The 20,641-nt window shown below is 41.8% G+C and overlaps 1 protein-coding gene across 1 annotated transcript; it reads left to right on the top strand.

The window, feature by feature from the left end:
- Window positions 1–16,398: 16,398 nt before the first annotated feature.
- LOC139388143 (interleukin-31 receptor subunit alpha-like) lies at window positions 16,399–18,951 on the top strand. Its single transcript, XM_071134724.1, has 7 exons — window positions 16,399–16,459; window positions 16,653–16,811; window positions 17,474–17,580; window positions 17,946–18,087; window positions 18,230–18,312; window positions 18,488–18,692; window positions 18,923–18,951. The coding sequence occupies exons 1-7, from the start codon at window positions 16,399–16,401 to the stop codon at window positions 18,949–18,951; spliced, it is 786 nt and encodes a 261-aa protein (XP_070990825.1).
- Window positions 18,952–20,641: the final 1,690 nt, after the last annotated feature.

Here is a 20,641-nt window from a genome sequence, read left to right on the forward strand (position 1 = left end):
AGAACAGTCTATGACTAGAGTGACTGGAGTTTTTTCCCATTTTTAGGGCCTTCCTCTGACACCGCCTGGTATAGAAGTCCTGGATGGCAGGAAGCTTGGCCCCAGTGATGTACTGGGCCGTACGCACCACCCTCTGTAGTGCCTTGCGGTCAGAGGCTGAGCAGTTGCCATAACAGGCAGTGATGCAACGAGTCAGGATGCTCTCGATGGTGCAGCTGTAGAAAGTTTTGAGGATCTGAAGACCCATGCCAACTCTTTTCAGTCTCCTGACGGGGAATAGGCGTTGTCTTGCCCTCTTCACAACTGTTTTGGTGTGTTTGGACCATGATAGATTGTTGGTGATGTGGACACCAAGGAACTTGAAGTGCTCAACCTGCTCCACTACAGCCCCATCGATGAGAATGGGGGCGTGCTCGGTCCTCATTTTAATTTAGTCTTCAATCATCTCCTGTGTCTTGATCACGTTGAGGGAGAGGATGATATTCTGGCACCACACTGCCAGGTTTCTGACCTCCTCCCTATAGGTTGTCTCATCGTTTTCGGTGATCAGGCCTACCACTGTTGTGTCGTCGGCAAACCTTAATGATGGTGTTGGAGTCGTGCGTGGCCTTGCAGTCATGGGTGAACAGGGAGTGTTCCCCCCCCTGGGGGTCCACCGTGTTGTGGATCAGCATGGCATATTTTTTTTTATCCATTTTAGAATAGGGCTGTAACATAACAAAATGTGGAAAAGGGTAAGGGGTCTGAATACTTTCTGAATGCACTGTATTTACCCCAGTGGTCAAAATTGGTTGGAAGAGATATTTTCATTGTTTTTTGACTGTCTTTTCATCCAAAAAGTATTGTGTTCACATGCTGTTTTTTGTTATTTCCTGTCAATTCATGTCCAATTAAGATCCTGCTGAGGCAAAGATCCTGCAATGGCTTGTTGTATTGTATCTCCTTTGGTGCTTAGTAATGATCATAACAACTCAACGATATCGTTTAGATTTGGTTTTTATTTAATCCATGTAGATGTATTTTTTGAATCCATACTATCATTCACAGCATGCACTATGATCATGTTATTTTTCAATTTACCTGTGATTCCCCCCTTTCTGAGGAAGTGAAGGGAGATAAGTATTTATTTGTCATATTGAATATTGTGTTATGGTGCAATGCTCAATGGCCTGCTTCTTGACATTTGTACTATCATGTTGTCCACTAGGGTGTAGTGTCAACCAAGAGAATAATGCCAAATACAGCATGAGTGACAGGGACCAGTTCTGACAGGGGAGTCAAACTCAATTCCTGGAGGACCCAGTGTCGATGGGTTTTCACTCCTACCTTCTATTGGATTGATCAATTAAGGTAATTGATTGGTTGGGATTAGGAACTCCCCTGACCTTGTTAATAGGTCTTAATTGGACATTAATTGAAAGGAAATAACAAACACCCTATGAGCACAATACTTTTTGGTTGAAAAGACAGACAATTTTGATCACTGGGGTAAATACAGTGCATTCAGAAAGTATTCAGACCCCTTCCCTTTTTCCACATTTTGTTACGTCACAGCCCTATTTTAAATTTGTATTTTTTTTTTTTAATCCTCAATCTACACGCAATACCCCATAATGACAAAGCAAAAACAGGGTTTTTTAAATTTGCAAATGTATTTAAATAGAAAACAGAAATACCTTATTTACATAAGCATTCAGACCCTTTGCTATGAGACTTGAAATCGAGCTCAGGTGCATCCTGTTTCCATTGATCATCCTTTAGATTTTTCTGCAACTTTATTGGAGTCCACCTGTGGTAATTCCTTTGAATGGACATGATTTGGAAAGGCACACACCTGTTTATATAACGTCCCACAGTTGACAGCTCATGCATGTCAGAGCAAAAACCAAGCCATGAGATTTAAGGAATTGTCCGTAGAGCTCCGAGACAGGATTGTGTCGAGGCACAGATCTGCGGAAGGGTACCAAAACATTTCTGCAGCATTGAAGGTCCCCAAGAATACAGTGGCCTCCATTGATTGAACTCTTTGGCCTGAATGCCAAGCGTCACGTCTGGAGGAAATCTGGCACTATCCCTACAGTGAAATATGGTGGTGGCAGCATCATGCTGTGGGGATGTTTTTCAGCGGCAGGGACTGGGAGACTAGTCAGGTCCTCAGACTGCGACGACGGTTCACCTTCAAACAGGACAACCACTCTAAGCACCCATCCAAGACAAAGGCAGGAGTGGCTTCGGGACAAGTTTCTGAATGTCCTTGTGTGGCCCAGCCAGAACCCAGACCCCAGATCGAACATCTCTGGATAAATCTGAAAACAGCTGTGCAGCTCGAGAGGATCTGCAGAGAAAAATGGGAGAAACTCCCCAGATACAGGTGTGCCAAGCTTGTAGCGTCATACCCGAGAAGAATCAAGGCTGTAATCGCTGCCAAAGGTTCTTCAACAAAGTACTGAGTAAAGGGTCTGAATACTTATGTAATTGTGATTTCATTTATTCTTATATTTATAAATATGGAAACATTTCAAAAAACCTGTTTTTACTTTGTCATTATGGGGTAATGTGTGTAGATTGGGGGGGGGGGAACTATTTAATCCATTTTAAAATAAAGCTGTAGTAGCAGCTACAGCTGTAGCTGTAAAAAGTCAAGGGGTCTGAATACTTTCGAAATGCACTGTTAACTTATTTCACAGTTTTGTCTTAGTTCTCTTCTATGTAGACACATATATGAACAACTTGTTTTTGCTTTCTAATTGTATGTACAAAATCCGACAATAATTAGAGTTTAGTACATTTGCTAAATAAACTAAGATTGAAAAATATTGTAGACTATTCAGGCCTCTTTTTAGTTGTATTAATAGTCTGAGTTATGAGTGTTGATTTTACAGTAATCTCCTAAAGATGATCAGTAAATCCTCATATGCATAACATAAGACCTCACATTTTCCTCACTCACTTTCCTCATTAGCCAGAGAAGGAAATGTATTTTGGAATCTTATTGTCTTACCATGTTCCCTCCATTTTGAATCACACATTGGGTTTATAGTTTAATCATACTCTCTCCACAATTGAAAAAAAAAATGAAAGTACTAACTAACTACAGTCATTAGGAAGATTTCATAAGTTCCATCACAGGTTCCATCATCAATAAGGTATGTGAAGATTACTATGCTCTCCTAAAAGCATTGGCATTATGGTATACACTTCAAAGTGAGCTGTTATAACTCTTCAGAAGGTTACGATATCCTGTTCTCAAGAAAGACCAGCAGTTTCTAACAACAACCCACTTATCTTGCTACATGATCTTTTAGTCACCCACACATGACACTGATTTCCAGTTTGATAAGTACAGTATTTGGGTGGGGAATTTCAAACACACACGCTTTTGCTAATTTAGCACAAATCAGTTTAGAAATTAGTTTAGTTTCAATGAGTAACTCAGCGAGGGTCCTCTCTTCTTGTGTGCTGTACAGGGACCACCATTTTTAGACAGGGGTTAAAAATGAAGACATGTTCAAAATTAACCCTATACATTTTCATATGCCACTCAGTGATGTAGTAGTAAAAAAAAAATAGGTGGCTAAACTCCGATCTCCGATCATGTTGAAAAAAGTAACTCTTCCGATACTTTCAATGCATTCTTCTGCAAAAGGTGGGTAAACTGTTTGGCAAAGAAAAAGCCGAAAAACTGTGTTTACTTGCGTTAACCTGCAACTACAACACTGTGAGATGTGCCTCTAAATGCAACATTCCAGATCCAACCCAAAATGAGTATATTTACATTGTTCAAAAAGGTGCTTTCGGGCAACTTCTGCCACCAATCAACAATGAACATCAGATACAGTAACAAAAATACAAAAAGCTGAATTACTGTACAATGACTTCTTTACTTCTCCCCTGTCAGCAAGTGCAGCAGTTTTGAGTTTACAATGAAGAGAGTAGAGCACACTAAACAGGGACATTTCTGTGTTAAGGTTTCGGTTTTCTCAGAACCTTATCCAAGTGTGTGATCTCCTTTTATATGAAACCACATTTTAGTTAGAAATGACTTACTAATGGAAAGTATGATATGGAAGTGATAATATATTGGCCCTTCTCAACTGACTGGAATCAAGTTACTAGCTTGTCCTATTACTAGCTTGTTCAACCTCTCTTTTGTATCGTCTGAGATCCCTAAAGATTGGAAAGCTGCCGCGGTCATCCCCCTCTTCAAAGGGGGAGACACTCTAGACCCAAACTGATACAGACCTATATCCATCCTGCCCTGCCCTTTCTAAAGTCTTCGAAAGCCAAGTTAACAAACAGATCACCGACCATTTCGAAACCCACCGTACCTTCTCCACTATGCAATCCGGTTTCCGAGCTGGTCATGGGTGCACCTCAGCCATGCTCAAGGTTCTAAACGATATTATAACCGCCACAGCCGTCTTCATCGACCTGGCCAAGGCTTTCGACTCTGTCAATCACCGCATTCTTATCGGCAGACTCAACAGCCTTGGTTTCTCAAATGACTGCCTCACCTGGTTCACCAACTACTTCTCAGATAGAGTTCAGTGTGTCAAATCAGAGGGCCTGTTGTCCAGACCTCTGGCAGTCTCTATGGGGGTGCCACAGGGTTCAATTCTCGAGCCAACTCTTTTCTCTGCATATTTCAATGATGTCGCTCTTGCTGCTGGTGATTCTCTGATCCACCTCTACGCAGACGACACCATTCTGTATACATCTGGCCTTTCTTTGGACACTGTGTTAACAAACCTCCAAACGAGCTTTAATGCCATACAACACTTCTTCTGTGTCCTCCAACTGCTCTTAAATGCAAGTAAAACTAAATGCATTCTCTTCAATCGATCGCTGCCCGAACCCTCCCACCCGACTAGCATCACTACTCTGGACGGTTCTGACCGAGAATATGTGGACAACTAAAAATACATAGGTGTCTGGTTAGACTGTAAACTCACCTTCCAGACCGAGATTAAACATCTCCAATCCAAAATTAAATCTAGAATCGGCTTCCTATTTCGCAACAAAGCCTCCTTCACTCATGCTGCCAAACATACCCTCATAAAACTGACTATCCTACCGATCCTTGACTTCGGCGATGTCATTTACAAAATATCTTCCAACACTCTACTCAGCAAACTGGATGTAGTCTATCACAGTGCCATCCGTTTTGTCACCAATGCCCCATATACTGCCCACCACTGTGACCTGTATGCTCTCGTTGGCTGGCCCTCGCTACATATTCGTCACCAATCCCACTGGCTTCAGGTCATCTATAAGTCTGCTAGGTAAAGCCCCGCCTTATCTCAGCTCACTGGTCACCATAGCAACACCACCCGTAGCACGCGCTCCAGCAAGTATATTTCACTAGTCATCTCCAAAGCCAACACCTCTTTTGGCCGACTTTCCTTCCAGTTCTCTGCTGCCAATGACTGGAACGAATTGCAAAAATCACTGAAGCTGGAGTCTTATATCTCCATCACTAACTTTAAGCATCAACTGTCAGAGCAGCTTACCGATCACTGTACCTGTACACAGCCCATCTGTAAATAGCCCATATTGTTATTTTTTTTTGCTCTTTAGCACCCCAGTATCTCTACTTGCCCATCATCATCTGCATATCTATCCCTCCAGTGTTAATGCTAAATTGTAATTATTTCGCCACTATGTCCTACTTATTGCCTTACCTCCCTAATCTTACTACATTCACCCACAATGTATCTAGATTTTTCTATTGTGTTATTGTTACGTTCGTTGAAAGATGGATTGGACCAAGGTGCAGAGTGGTAGGCGTAAATGTTTCCTTTATTTTAAATTTCACCGAAAAAACAACAAAATACAAAACCGAACATATAGTTCTGCAGTGCTAGACAGCAACTATGCAAAAACAAGATCCCACAAACTAAAGGTGGAAAAAAGACTGCCTAAGTATGATCCCCAATCAGAGGCAACAATAGACAGCTCCCTCGGAACCATACCCGGCCAACAAAGAAATAGAAAAACTAGAATGCCCACCCAAATCACACTCCGACCTAACCAAATAGAGAAATAAAAAGGCTCTCTAAGGTCAGGGCGTGACAGTTATTGACTGTAAATTTTTTTATCCCATCCCTTTGTTGTTTTTGTCACAGTGCTTCACTTTATCTTGGCCAGGTCACAGTTGTAAATGAGAACTTGTTCTCAACTGACCTACCTGGTTAAATAAAGGTGAAATAAAATACAAATAAAAGGTTTGGGACTAATAGCTGATCCGACCAAGCAACGACCTTCGGTAGGGCATGCTCATGTTTTAGCTTCAAAATACCAGACCAATCAGCCAAAGAATGGCCACACAGAACCTGTTTAACAAAATCAAACATGCATTCTCACAGCACAAGAAGCAGACAGCACTTTGAGATATCAGCTGATGTAAGAAGGGCTATATAAATACATTTGATTTGATAGTAACAAGACCTTAAAGGGAAACAAAAAATAACCCCCATGAATTACAGTGAGTGTGTACATAGAACAGGTCAGATCTATTAACCTTGTCCCCTGTCTCAATTGCTGAGAGAGAACCGGCTGGATGACATTAGGTCTGTATCGGTAGGTATTGTAAGTAAGTGAACAATATATAACAGTTGAAAGGCCAACTTCCCTATTTTGGCCTATTTGTGTGTATACCCTTCATGTTGCGGTGAATTACTTTCTGACTGAGGTCATGAGGTCCAGTAGGGGCCTCTTCATGCTAACTGAAGCCTGTGAAGTGTGAATATGCCTCTTCCTGTGTGTCCTCACTGTAAGGACAGTTCAGCCCGGAAGAACACACAGTAGCCTACAGTAGGCCAGTGGAGGCTGGTGGGAGGAGCTATAGGAAGACGGGCCCATTGTAATGGCTGGAAGGGTATAAATGGAACAGAGTCAAACATGTGGTTTCCATATGTTTGATACCATTTTATTCCATTCCAGCCATTACAATGACCCCTTCCTCCTATAGCTCCTCCCACCAGCCACCACTGCAGTGCGTGTGTGTGTTTGTGTTTCAAGTTTTATAGTCCTATGTAAGGGATGCACATGGTATACACCGTCCAATGAGGGAACAATATTGCTCAGCCCTCTGTTTCCTGTAGTCCACAATCAACTCCTTTGTTTTGCTGACATTGAAGTAGAGGTTGTTGTCTTGGCACCACACTGCCAGGTCACTGACCTCCTCCCTATAGGCTGCCTCATCATCTTCGGTGATCAGGCCTACCACCGTCGTGTTGTCAGCAAACTTAATGATGGTGTTGGAGTCGTGCGCGGCCACGCAGTCGTGGGTGTACCCCTGAGGGACCCCGTGTTAAGGGTCAGCGTGGCGTATGTGTTGTTTCCTACCCTCACCAAAGTGTGTGCCCTCAGGCCTGGAGGGAAGCTAAAGCTACCCAAGAATAGTAAAGCCCCCTTTAATGGCTCAAATAGCCAAACAATCAGCCTGTTACCAACCTTTTAGTAAATCTCTGGAGAAAAAAAATAGTGTTTGACATGCCAGTGGCTTTGAGCAAAGCCAGTGTGTCTATGTATGCGAATGACTCAACACTATACGTCAGCTACTAAAGCAACTGAAATGACTGCAACAGTTTCAAAATGGGTGGCAAGGAATAAGTAAGTCCTAAATATTTCCGAAACTAAAAGCATTGTATTTTGGACAAATCATTCACTAAACCTCAACTTCATCTAATAATGAATAATGTGGAAATTGAGCAAGTTGATGTGACTAAACTGCTTGGAGTAACCCTGGGTTGTAAACTGTCATGGTCAAAACCTATTGATACAACAGTAGCTAAGATGGGGAGAAGTCTGTCCATAATAAATCACTGCTCTGCCTTCTTAACAACACTATCAACAAGGCAGGTCCTATAGGCCCTAGTTTTGTCGCATCTGGACTACTGTTCAGTCATGTGGTCAGGTACCACGAAGAGGGACTGAGGAAAATTGCAATTGGCTCAGAACAGGGCAGCATGGCTGGCCCTTAAAAGTACACATTATTAAAAGTAACATTAGTGACATGCATATACATCTCTCATGGCTCAAAGTGGAAGAGAGATTGACTTCATCACTACTTGTTTTTGTAAGAGGTGTTGACAAGCTGAATGTACAGAAATGTCTGTTTAAAATACTTGCACACAGCTCGGCCACCCATGCATACCCCACAAGACATGCCACCAGAGGTCTCTTCACAGTCCCCAAGTCCAGAACAGACTATGGGAGGCGCACAGTACTACATAGAGCCATGACTATATGGAACTATATTCCGCATCAGGTAACTGATGCAAGCAGTTGAATCAGATTTTTTAAAACCTGGTAAAAATACACCTTATGGAACAACGGGGACTGTGAAGAGACACAAACAAAGGTACAGACACATGTATACATTGCGATATTGTTGTATGGTGGTTTAAACATTTTGTGTTGTAGATATGCGGTGGTGTAACAATGTTACATGATGCACTGTTTTATATTTTGTTGTATATGTAATGTAAGTGCTTTAATATGTTTGGACCCCTTGGCAGCAGCTAATGGGGATCCCTAATAAATACAAATACAAATATTGTTCCTGGGGGAGGCCCGTCAGGAACTCAAGGATCCAGTTGCAGATGGAGGTGTCCAGGGCTCTGAGCTTGTTGTCGAACTTGGAGGGAACAACAGTGTTGAATGCTGAACTGTAGTCAAAGAACAGTACTTTCACATAGGTGTTCCTCTTGTCCCGATGTGTTACGTCAGCCTCGGAGAGAGAAAGCACCTGGTCGTACCAGGGAAGCGAGAGTCTTCCTGGATGGATCGGCATCGTCTGCCTCGAAGCAAGAATAAAATGTGTTAATGTCGTCTGGGAGGGAGTCATCGTTGGGCACCACACAGCTGGATTTGCATTTGTAGTCCGAGATGGCCTCAAACATCAATTCAAGTTTGAGTCTGTATTGTCTTTTTGCATCCCGAATGGATTTCCGTAGCTCGTACCTGCTTGCCTTGTATGTGTTGCGAGCCACAGAGTCATCTTGGTTTGTTCTGCTGCAGTACGGGTTCTAAGCATGGTACGAATATCTCCATTCATTCAGGAATTTTGGATGGGTTATGTCCGGATTGTTATTGGGGTACAACATCATCAACACATTTCCTAATGAGCAGAAAAACAAGGAAAATTTGGCCAAGTGGGGACATTTCCCCGGTCTCCACATGGAAAAAGTCAATTTTAGGCTTAGGGGTTAGGGTTACGGTTAGACTTAGTGTTAGTGTTATGGGTTCGGGGTTAGGAGTCAGGGTTAGGGGTTTGGGGTTACGGTTAGGTTAGGTTAAGCGTTAGGGTTAGGGATATGGAAAATAGGATTTTGAATGGGAATCAATTGTTTGGTCCCCACAAGAATAGTAAAACAAACGTGTGTGTGTAAATATATATACTGTGTGTGTGTGTGTGTTAATTTGTCAACTATTAAAACACTAAGACAATGTTCTGATGGATGGAGCGAGACATGATGTCCCAGATGTGCTCAATTGGATTCAGGTCTGGGGAACGGGCGGGCCAGTCCATAGCATCAATGCCTTCCTCTTGCAGGAACTGCTGACACACTCCAGCCACATGAGGTCTAGCATTGTCTTGCATTAGGAGGAACCCAGGGCCAACCTCACCAGCATATGGTCTCACAAGGGGTCTGAGGATCTCATCTCGGTACCTAATGGCAGTCAGGCTACCTCTGGCGAGCACATGGAGGGCTGTGCGGCCCCCCAAAGAAATGACACCCCACACGATGACTGACCCACCGCCAAACCGGTCATGCTGGAGGATGTTGCAGGCAGCAGAACGTTCTCAGACCCCATGTCATCATGTCTTCATGTCTCGCTCCATCCACCAACGCCACGTTGCACCACAAACTGTCCAGGAGTTGGCGGATGCTTTAGTCCAGGTCTGGGAGGAGATCCCTCAGGAGACCATCCGCCACCTCATCAGGAGCATGCCCAGACGTTGTAGGGAGGTCATACAGGCACGTGGAGGCCACACACACTACTGAGCCTCATTTTGACTTGTTTTAAGGACATTACATCAAAGTTGGATCAGCCTGTAGTGTGGTTTTCCACTTTAATTTTGAGTGTGACTCCAAATCCAGACCTCCATGGGTTGATAAATTTGATTTCCATTGATAATTTGTGTGATTTTGTTGTCAGCACATTCAACTATGTAAAGAAAAAAGTATTTCATAAGAATATTTAATTCATTCAGATCTAGGATGTGTTATTTTAGTGTTCCCTTTATTTTTTTGAGCAGTGTATATATATATATATATATATAGAGAGAGAGAGAGAAATTTGTCGAAGTGAGTAGTAGATAATTATGACTGTAAGCAATTTGAGTTAAACTTTTTTTTTGTTCACTTTAAGCACTTGCCCCTGCAAAGGTCTGTGCAAAGCTGTGACGCTCAGTGTTGTGTTATTAGTGGGTATTTGTTGTTTTTCAGAGAATTGCGAATACAATTCCTTGAAAGCAGAGAGAGAACTTGTTAGAAATCCTGAAATAGCTGAAACTTGGGCTATTTCTTTGTCTGAGTAACACTCAGTTCATACCAGTCATTTGTTCTGAATAGAAAAGAGAACTCATCCAGATAGATTTTCATTTTTTTCTCTCTCTTGCTCTCTTTCTGTGGGCTTGCGCATGTGGGTGGTGAGCACACATGAATGGTTAGCTACTGCTCATCAAGCCACTTCAACACCACACAGACCTTCTTGGCTGTCAGACACAAAACCAGTCAGACATCAAATATGGCTATGAATGTGATGCTGTGACTTGGAGCTCTATTCTATGAGACACAAAGACCAACAATGCATTTTCTGCACAAACCTCTGCCCTACTTACTCTTTGGTAAGTACTTTTCTTCTCATTTTGTGTTAGAACATTTTACAGAAAATTTAAAAATCTCCACATGAATTCTGTAAAAGTCTAAAGACTACATCTAAGAAATGTACATTTCCAGCACATGGTGTATCCCATCCTCCATTCCCCAATCTACTGTATGTCAATGAGGTTGTCTTTTGAACTATTTCCTCATTCTAGACTCCTCCACTCAGTATATCTAATTTTGAGTAAGCAGGTGTCCCAGGAATGATGACGATCTTCGATTATCTGTTACTGCTGTTTTGGTTACTGCTGTCTTGGTTACTGCTGTCTTGAATACTGCTGTCTTGAATACTGCTGTCCCTTTTTTTTAGGTGTTCTCTTTGAATATTTTACCACACTCTGTTCCCCTCTCCAAGTTTCTCCAGGTATGTTTGAACTATTCTTAGATAATGTCTTCCAGACAAAACACTGTTTAAAACAAAACATAAATGCAAAGGCGTGCATATATAGTGACATAGTGCATATATACATACATATGTGTGTGTACATACACATATATGTAGGTCCAGTGTTTTTTGGGGGGGTAACGTTAAAAGTAAGAAATGTGTTTTAATCAGTTTTGTGGAGTAGTGAACTATATGAAGTTCAAATAGTAATTATAATGCATTTTGCAGTAGCTTGGTGCTAAATTAACTAAACTAAAAACTTGGCAGTGTTTTCAGTAGTTCATTACTTTTGTGCCATGTAGCGGTGCAGCTAACTACTGGAACTACCTATTGCTATTTTGCAAAAAGAGAAGAAAATCTGGGTGAAATAGGCAATCATTTTCTTTGTTTTTCGGCATCAGACCTGCTTAATTCTCACTTGACACATACAGTGCCTTGCGAAAGTATTCGGCCCCCTTGAACTTTGCGACCTTTTGCCACATTTCAGGCTTCAAACATAAAGATATAAAACTGTATTTTTTTGTGAAGAATCAACAACAAGTGGGACACAATCATGAAGTGGAACGACATTATTGGATATTTCAAACTTTTTTAACAAATCAAAAACTGAAAAATTGGGCGTGCAAAATTATTCAGCCCCCTTAAGTTAATACTTTGTAGCGCCACCTTTTGCTGCGATTACAGCTGTAAGTCGCTTGGGGTATGTCTCTATCAGTTTTGCACATCGAGAGACTGACATTTTTTCCCATTCCTCCTTGCAAAACAGCTCGAGCTCAGTGAGGTTGGATGGAGAGCATTTGTGAACAGCAGTTTTCAGTTCTTTCCACAGATTCTCGATTGGATTCAGGTCTGGACTTTGACTTGGCCATTCTAACACCTGGATATGTTTATTTTTGAACCATTCCATTGTAGATTTTGCTTTATGTTTTGGATCATTGTCTTGTTGGAAGACAAATCTCCGTCCCAGTCTCAGGTCTTTTGCAGACTCCATCAGGTTTTCTTCCAGAATGGTCCTGTATTTGGCTCCATCCATCTTCCCATCAATTTTAACCATCTTCCCTGTCCCTGCTGAAGAAAAGCAGGCCCAAACCATGATGCTGCCACCACCATGTTTGACAGTGGGGATGGTGTGTTCAGCTGTGTTGCTTTTACGCCAAACATAACGTTTTGCATTGTTGCCAAAAAGTTCCATTTTGGTTTCATCTGACCAGAGCACCTTCTTCCACATGTTTGGTGTGTCTCCCAGGTGGCTTGTGGCAAACTTGAAACGACACTTTTTATGGATATCTTTAAGAAATGGCTTTCTTGCCACTCTTCCATAAAGGCCAGATTTGTGCAATATACGACTGACTGATTGTTGTCCTATGGACAGAGTCTCCCACCTCAGCTGTAGATCTCTGCAGTTCATCCAGAGTGATCATGGGCCTCTTGGCTGCATCTCTGATCAGTCTTCTCCTTGTATGAGCTGAAAGTTTAGAGGGACGGCCAGGTCTTGGTAGATTTGCAGTGGTCTGATACTCCTTCCATTTCAATATTATCGCTTGCACAGTGCTCCTTGGGATGTTTAAAGCTTGGGAAATCTTTTTGTATCCAAATCCGGCTTTAAACTTCTTCACAACAGTATCTCGGACCTGCCTGGTGTGTTCCTTGTTCTTCATGATGCTCTCTGCGCTTTTAACGGACCTCTGAGACTATCACAGTGCAGGTGCATTTATACGGAGACTTGATTACACACAGGTGGATTGTATTTATCATCATTAGTCATTTAGGTCAACATTGGATCATTCAGAGATCCTCACTGAACTTCTGGAGAGAGTTGCTGCACTGAAAGTAAAGGGGCTGAATAATTTTGCACGCCCAATTTTTCAGTTTTTGATTTGTTAAAAAAGTTTGAAATATCCAATAAATGTCGTTCCACTTCATGATTGTGTCCCACTTGTTGTTGATTCTTCACAAAAAAATACAGTTTTATATCTTTATGTTTGAAGCCTGAAATGTGGCAAAAGGTCGCAAAGTTCAAGGGGGCCGAATACTTTCGCAAGGCACTGTAGTTTTTGTCTTTACTAATAGGCTAAACAACACACTGAGTTATCACTTGACCCCAGAGTCATCTGTTCTTGCAATTTGTATTCTATGACATTGTAGATTTAGATATTATATTTTTTCCCGAAGTAGCGTACTATTATTTGAAAGTATCTTTAGTTAAGTAAACTATGTTTATCTTAAGGGTAGCTTTAGTGTAGCTTAACTTCTTCAAGTGTGAAGTAATTATTAAACTCAGCGAAAAAAGAAACGTCCCTTTTCAGGACCCTGTCTTTCAAAGATAATTAGTAAAAATCCAAATAACTTCACAGATCTTCATTGTAAAGGGTTTAAACACTGTTTCCCATGCTTGTTCAATGAACCATAAACAATCAATGAACATGCACCTGTGGAATGGTCGTTAACAGGTAGGCAATTAAGGTCACAGTTATGAAAACTTAGGACACTAAAGAGGCCTTTCTACTGACTTTGAAAAACACCAAAAGAAAGATGGCCAGGGTCCCTGCTCATCTGCGTGAACATGCCTTAGGCATGCTGCAAGGAGGCATGAGGACTGCAGATGTGGCCAGGGCAATACATTGCAATGCCTTACTGTGAGACACCTAAGTCAATGCTACAGGGAGACAGTATGGACAGCTGATCATTCTCACAGTGGCAGAGCACGTGTAACAACACTTGCACAGGATCGGTACATCCGAACATCACACATGCGGGGCAAGTACAGGATGGCAACAACAACTGCCCGAGTTACACCAGGAACGCACAATCCCTCCATCAATGCTTAGACTGTCCGCAATAGGCTGAGAGAGGCTGGACTGAGGGCTTTTCGGCTTGTTGTAAGGCAGGTCCTCACCAGACATCACCGGCAACAACGTCGCCTATGGGCACAAACCCACCATCGCTGGACCAGACGACTGGCAAAAGTGGTCTTCACTGACGAGTCGTGGTTTTGTCTCACATGGGGTGATGGTCAGATTTGTGTTTATCATTGAAGGAATGAGCGTTACACCGAGGCCTGTACTCTGGAGCGGGATCGATTTGGAGGTGGAGGGTCCGTCATGGTCTGGGGCAGTGTGTCACAGCATCATCGGACTGAGCTTGTTGTCATTGCAGGCAAGACATCCTCCTCCCTCATGTGGTACCCTTCCTGCAGGCTCATCCTGGCATGACCCTCCGCCATACTGCTCATTCGGTGCATGATTTCCTGCAAGACATGGCAGTGTTCTGCCATGGCCAGCGAAGAGCCCGGATCTCAATCCCATTGAGCACGTCTGGGACCTGTTGGATCAGATGGTGAGGGCTAGGGCCATTCCCCTCAGAAATGTCTGGGAACTTGCAGGTGCCTTGGTGGAAGAGTGGGGTAACATCTCATAGCAAGAACTGGAAAATCTGGTGGAGTCCATGAGGAGGTGCACCGCAGTACTTAGTATCTGGTGTGGCCACTAGCTGCATTGACTGTTACTGTTGATTGCGACCCCCCCCCCCCCCCCTTTGTTCAGGGACACATTATTCCATTTCTGTTAGTCCCATGTCTGTGGAACTTCAAACTTCAGTTTGTCTCAGTTGTTGAATCTTGTTACGTTCATACAAATACTTACACGTTACGTTTGCTGAAAATAAACGCAGTTGACAGTGAGAGGACGTTTATTTTTTCGCTGAATTTAGTTTGGTAAACTATGATTTGAAAGTAGCTTACCCAACACTAGTTTTAGTTGACCCATCACCCTCTTGCATGATTTCTGCAACAAAGCTGATCTTATTGTTGGCATTAGAGTAGGCACCCAAAGGACATGGGTGTGGACCCATGTTCCTGTAAGTGTTGTCTGGAAACTATGGTAAAAGCACAACACGATTTATATGGTATTTCTGTTATGGTAACACTGTTTCCTTTGTACAAAGTAGTTATTGCATCACCGTATACAGCGTACCTAGTATCTAAAGAGAGTTGTCATGGAAATTCTTACACAGGGACACTCAAAGTCAATCTTAAATTAATTTTTGTTTATTTGTCAGTGCGCTGGAGAGGTTCCAACCAACTCAATGCACCACAGTAGACGTCTGTCAGAAACCTCTGCCAGTGCAGTCCCAACAGTTGTTTTATATACGGCTATACACAGAGCTTATATTTGCATAATTAATTCATCATTACCGTTTTGTTCTATTCATGTGACCGACCAATACTGTTTCATAACATTTGACAGACCAACACCTCACGAGGTTTCTCCTCTCGAAGCCAAGATCTTGAAACTGAGATATCTTTCGTTTGTTCTCAAAACAAAGTCTGGGCGTACTGCCAAATTGCAGCTACTGATAGTTGTGATTTGTACAGTCAGCCACTTGCATGAACACAGATATTGCTTTATAGAACAGCACATGAATAGAACACAGTAATTAGTTATAAGAATAGCACAAACATAAAAATTCCCCTTACAGGGTCTTGGAAAATGTTTACTTTATATTTTGACATAATATCTGTTATTTCTTCTGTTTATTTATGGTGTCACATCATTAAATCTTTTGATACATGATGTATTGACAATACTGTACATTTCAGTGTCCTGTGGGTCCAAGAATATCTCTTCATATTACGGACACTGTGTCACATCCCAAGGTAATGACATAACCATTCCAACCACTAAGATTTTGTTCAGATACAGTTGAGAGGGTTGATAAATCTTTATTGTGACAATCTTGTTGCTCTTTTCAACCTTTCTTTTCAGAGGGAGTCCGTGAATTAGTTTGCTTTGTACCTATGGGCTTAAGTAGGAATGGCTGGGAATGTGTGTGGACACCTAGAAAGCATCTTGTCTACCAAACACACAGATACACACTCATTATAGAACAGTAAGTAGTATCAACAGAATTCAATAGCACAGTAATTTAAGTCTCTCTATGGTTGTATTGTATCATTGTAGACTAGACAAAATAGCAAAACATATACATAAAATAAATAATAAAATACTAAATCCTATTCCATTTGATATTCTTCACAGGAAAATGATTCACCATTGCAAAATGTATGCAAACATATCAGGTACATCTCAGACTTTTAATAATCTGTCAAAAAAGCGCAACATGACGGCTCATGTGTTTGACGAGAGTGATCCGAAGAGCTGCACAAAGAACGTTTTCAGAGGTTCACCTCAACAATTGGGTCTGTTTATGTTAATCATCTATGCATCTATTCCCTTCCATTATGTGACATAAGGATAGCCTATGGGTTTACAGCAAGCATAAGATGTGACCAGTCCTTTTTATCTATTGCTGAATCAAAATAGAGTATAACAATGATACGTTATCACATAGCCTATGTTGTCTTAACATTGCAGTTCGATGCGGCCCTCCATCTAACGTCGACTTAAATCGCCATTCAAGACAGCTGGATATCCAGGCCTCCTGGAGGAAGGAGGAGAACAAATATATTGCGCTGTACTCTGTGAGGTACAAGGACCTGAAGAGCCAGTCATGGAAAGAGGTGGGCTTTAAAAGTCAGATCTGAAAGGTACTGGCTACATGCAGCTAATAAAGAGATGCAGGTAATTGCCAAAATAAAGCAAACACTTGAGTAACTGGGCAACCACACACTTGTGGTTCCTGAGTTTATTAAGCAATTAACATCCCATCATGCTTTGAGTCATGTATACAAGTATCCCAGTTGCCCATTATTTTGGCTACCATGGCTAGAAGAAGACTTTGAAAAGGGGACTTCAAAGGACCATAGGGGGTTTAAATGATGTGTGTGTGCACTTTTGGTTTTACTACCATTCTGGGGACCAGAAGACATCACAAGGATAATAAAACAATGAAAATTTGGACAAGCGGGGACATTTCGCCAGTCCCCAAAAGGAAAAAGGCTATTTTAGGCTTAGTGGTTAGGTTTAGAGTTACAGTTATGATTATAATTAGAGTTAGGGGTTAGGGTTAAGAGTTAGGGGTTAGGGTTAAGAGTTAGGGGTTAGGGTTAAGAGTTAGGGATAGGCTAGGGATAGAATTAGAGATATGGGTTAGGATTAGTAAAAATAGGATTTTGAATGAGAATCAATTGTTTGGTTCCCACAAGGATAGAAAAACAATCATTCAAGCATGTGTGTGTGTGTGTCTCAGCCACCAGATCGAAACCCAATTGAACCCTTATGGGCGCCTGAGACAGCATTTTCCACCACCATCAACAAAACACCAAATTATGGAATTTCCCATGGAAGAATTGTGTCGCATCTCTCCAATAGAGTTCCAGAGACTAATGGAATCTATGCCAAGGTGCATTGAAGCTGATCTGGCTCGTGGTGGCCCAATGCCCTATTAAGACACTTAATGTTGGTGTTTCCTTGATTTTGGCCGTTATAAAATAGATTATAGACTTGAAACAAACTGGCATGAATAGTGAAACTCTTGGGGCCAGTTCACCGGTCACAAAATAAGACTAGTCCTGAACACAGATTAAGCCTAGTCATTGGAGAATCTTCATTGAAAATTCACTTCAGTCCAGGATTAGGCCTAATCTGTGTCCGGGAAATCTAACCTAGTTTTCCAAGACTGGAGAAGACCATGTAGGATATACAACTTTACACAGTTTTTTTCTCTTAAGGTATACTGACCTAACCTCTCATTTGTGTTCTCTATAGCCACCAGTGCAATCCAAAGATAGCAATAGGTGCTCTCTGGGTAATCTTAACTCCTCACTGTCCTATGTGGTGCAAATACAGTGTGTGGCCAACAACAAATGTACCCAGTGCCCCTGGAGCAAGAATTTCACTGTTCCACCTGGTGAGTTTACCTTTGACCTAAAGCTGCAATTTAGAAATCTTCAATGGTCTTACCAAAAATAGTCAATCAATTCTCTACTCTACTGATCTACTGACGTTCAACATCGAAAAACAACGTGTCCGTTTCATTGAATCTTTTTTAGAACTTACTGATAAGCCTGTCATTGAGATGGTAGAAGATTTTCCACAAACCAAAGGAAGTAGATTAGTGATCATAAAATGGAAGGTAACTTATACAATACTATGTTTGTTAGTTAACCTGCATGCTTCATAAACACAATATCTACAACAGCTGTAGGTATAAAGTAATACAATAGTTTATTGCACTACACTATACGTGACACATGTTGTATAAATCTATGGGTAGGCCTGTAACCTTGCACCGACAATTTGCATTCCAGTTTGCAGCCAGTGAGTTAGCGGAGGGCTACAGTGTGACAGTGGGGAAGGCCTCAGGAGAGGACCCCATTGAGGCCTTCAACACCAGCAGGACCCTACTCCGACTGGCCCTGTCTCACTCAGCCTACCACCTCACTATCACAGCCTTCAACAAGGCGGGGAACTCACCTGCAGCACAAAGGACTATACCTCCACTGGATGACAAAGGTAGAAATAGCTACCGTTATCTACCGTTATATAGCTACCGTAGCTACCGTTATCTACCATTACCCTCCAATATCGGGATCATACACTCAGGCCATGTTAGGATTTATTAACTATTTTTGCCTGAAGTATTATTAGTTAAGTTCAGTTTTTGCATCGGAAATGATTTACTAGTTGCTCTCCTGCTTAACAGTACACTGTTAAAATGATGTGTTTTGTAACATTAAAACTAGAGGCAACTGAGCTGCCCCCCCAGTGTTGAGACGAAACCTTAACTTCGCTGGAGTTTTGAAACGCATGGGTGTAAGGGGTTATGAGACATATTTAACATGTACTTAACCATTCACCCTAAAGTGTTCGGAACCATGACACGGTGTGTTGCAATACCACTTAATCAAGAATTGTGCAACACCTTGCAACAGACTAACGCGTAAAAGGTTGACAACACTATTATGGTGTTTCGAGTCCCGTTTAGTGCATAATTAGAACCCTTCTATTTTGGAGTCATTTCCTCTCTCCAAAGCTCCTAAGCATGGTGTTTTGTATTATGGTGTTTTGAATCCAAACAATGTAAATGGGAGTCTAGTTGAGTGAATTCCTTTTCTGTTGCCATTGCCACATACTTTCTTGGGTTGTTTTGGAGAGTATTACCTGAACGTTTGGTGTGTTCTTTCCTGAGTTTGTGAAGGACCTGAATACAGTGGTGGCGTACACAAACTTGCTTGTTTTTAATACTTGACCATAGAGTTTGCTAGATGGCACACCTGACTTGAGTCCCCTCCCTCCAAATCCATTTCCCAGACTGGGGGAATTCTAAACAGTAGGGCAGCACAGTGTTTGAAGTTCACATTTGGCCTTTAATAATCTAAACATTTGTCTTCTGATATGGGGGCCCAAGTTCCTCAAATGGTAAGTTGCTGTGTGGTTGAGTGTGACAAATTCCAGATCAATTTGCCATCTTACAGAATTCCTATTCCGACTTGAGATTTGAGTTGATTTAACATGGACTTAAACATGTTTTGACTTAAATCCATGTTTTATTGAGTCCATGCTAAGTCTACTTATCTCAAGTCTGAATTGGGTACCCAATGTGCTGAATGTAACAAGGGTGGTTCAGCACAACAGTTTAGTCCTGCAGACTGGCTGAGTAGACTAAGGGAGTGTTTTGATAAGCAGGAGACCTGGGTTCACATCAATCTTCTCACATAAAGGCATACTTTATACATGTTACCTCATGTTATCCCTGCTATAACTTACATAGCCCAAAACACTATGAATGTAACATCATTTATAATTTCACAATGGGCCTGGCAACTGTAGCCTATAATTAGTGCCCTAGGAAAAGTATTCATTTTGATCCCACTTTAAATGACGTGCCACTTATAAAGGTTTCATAAAGCCTTCATAAGCCTTCATAAGCACTACATAAAACAAAATAGGATTGTATGTGTTCACAACAATGCATAAACCAAGGATGACTAGTGTAGTCAGCGCACATGTGATGTGATTCGGCCTCCAATGAAATGGGTGGAGTAAAAGGCCAGCAACATGTATTATTTGGAGCCCCATGAAATGATACCATATATACATTCTACTGACCCTACTGAGTATTCCTTACAAAACTTTTACTGTAGCACCCATAATAGTTATTGCTCTTATAGGCTGACCAGACAGCTCATGTCGCAAAATAAATGTAGAAATCCATGTTATTCAATTATTGCACCCACACTGCTCGCGCACGCCAACGAGCGTCTGCATTGCCATGGGCTAAAATAGAAGTCGTTCCTATTTCTGAAACAGATCGCACTGCAAGTCCTGCCTCTCGTGGTACCCACGTGCCATCTCCTCATTGGTTATACCCATGTGGGTGATTGAAAGACGTAATGTTTTGCCAGTTGTCGTGGTAATACTATGAAAGTGTAGATGCCAATCACCATATAAGTTCAAAGATG

Source organism: Oncorhynchus clarkii, chromosome 29 (assembly GCF_045791955.1).
Source record: "Oncorhynchus clarkii lewisi isolate Uvic-CL-2024 chromosome 29, UVic_Ocla_1.0, whole genome shotgun sequence".
NCBI lineage: Eukaryota > Metazoa > Chordata > Actinopteri > Salmoniformes > Salmonidae > Oncorhynchus > Oncorhynchus clarkii.

Coding starts and splice junctions, on each gene's coding strand:
- LOC139388143 (XM_071134724.1), top strand. CDS start 16,399: ATGACGGCTCATGTGTTTGACGAGAGTGATCCGAAGAGCTGCACAAAG. Junction 16,812..17,473: donor GAAAGAGGTGGGCTTTAAAA/GTCAGATCTGAA, acceptor CGCCTGAGACAG/CATTTTCCACCACCATCAAC. Junction 18,693..18,922: donor ACCTCCACTGGATGACAAAG/GTAGAAATAGCT, acceptor CATTAAAACTAG/AGGCAACTGAGCTGCCCCCC.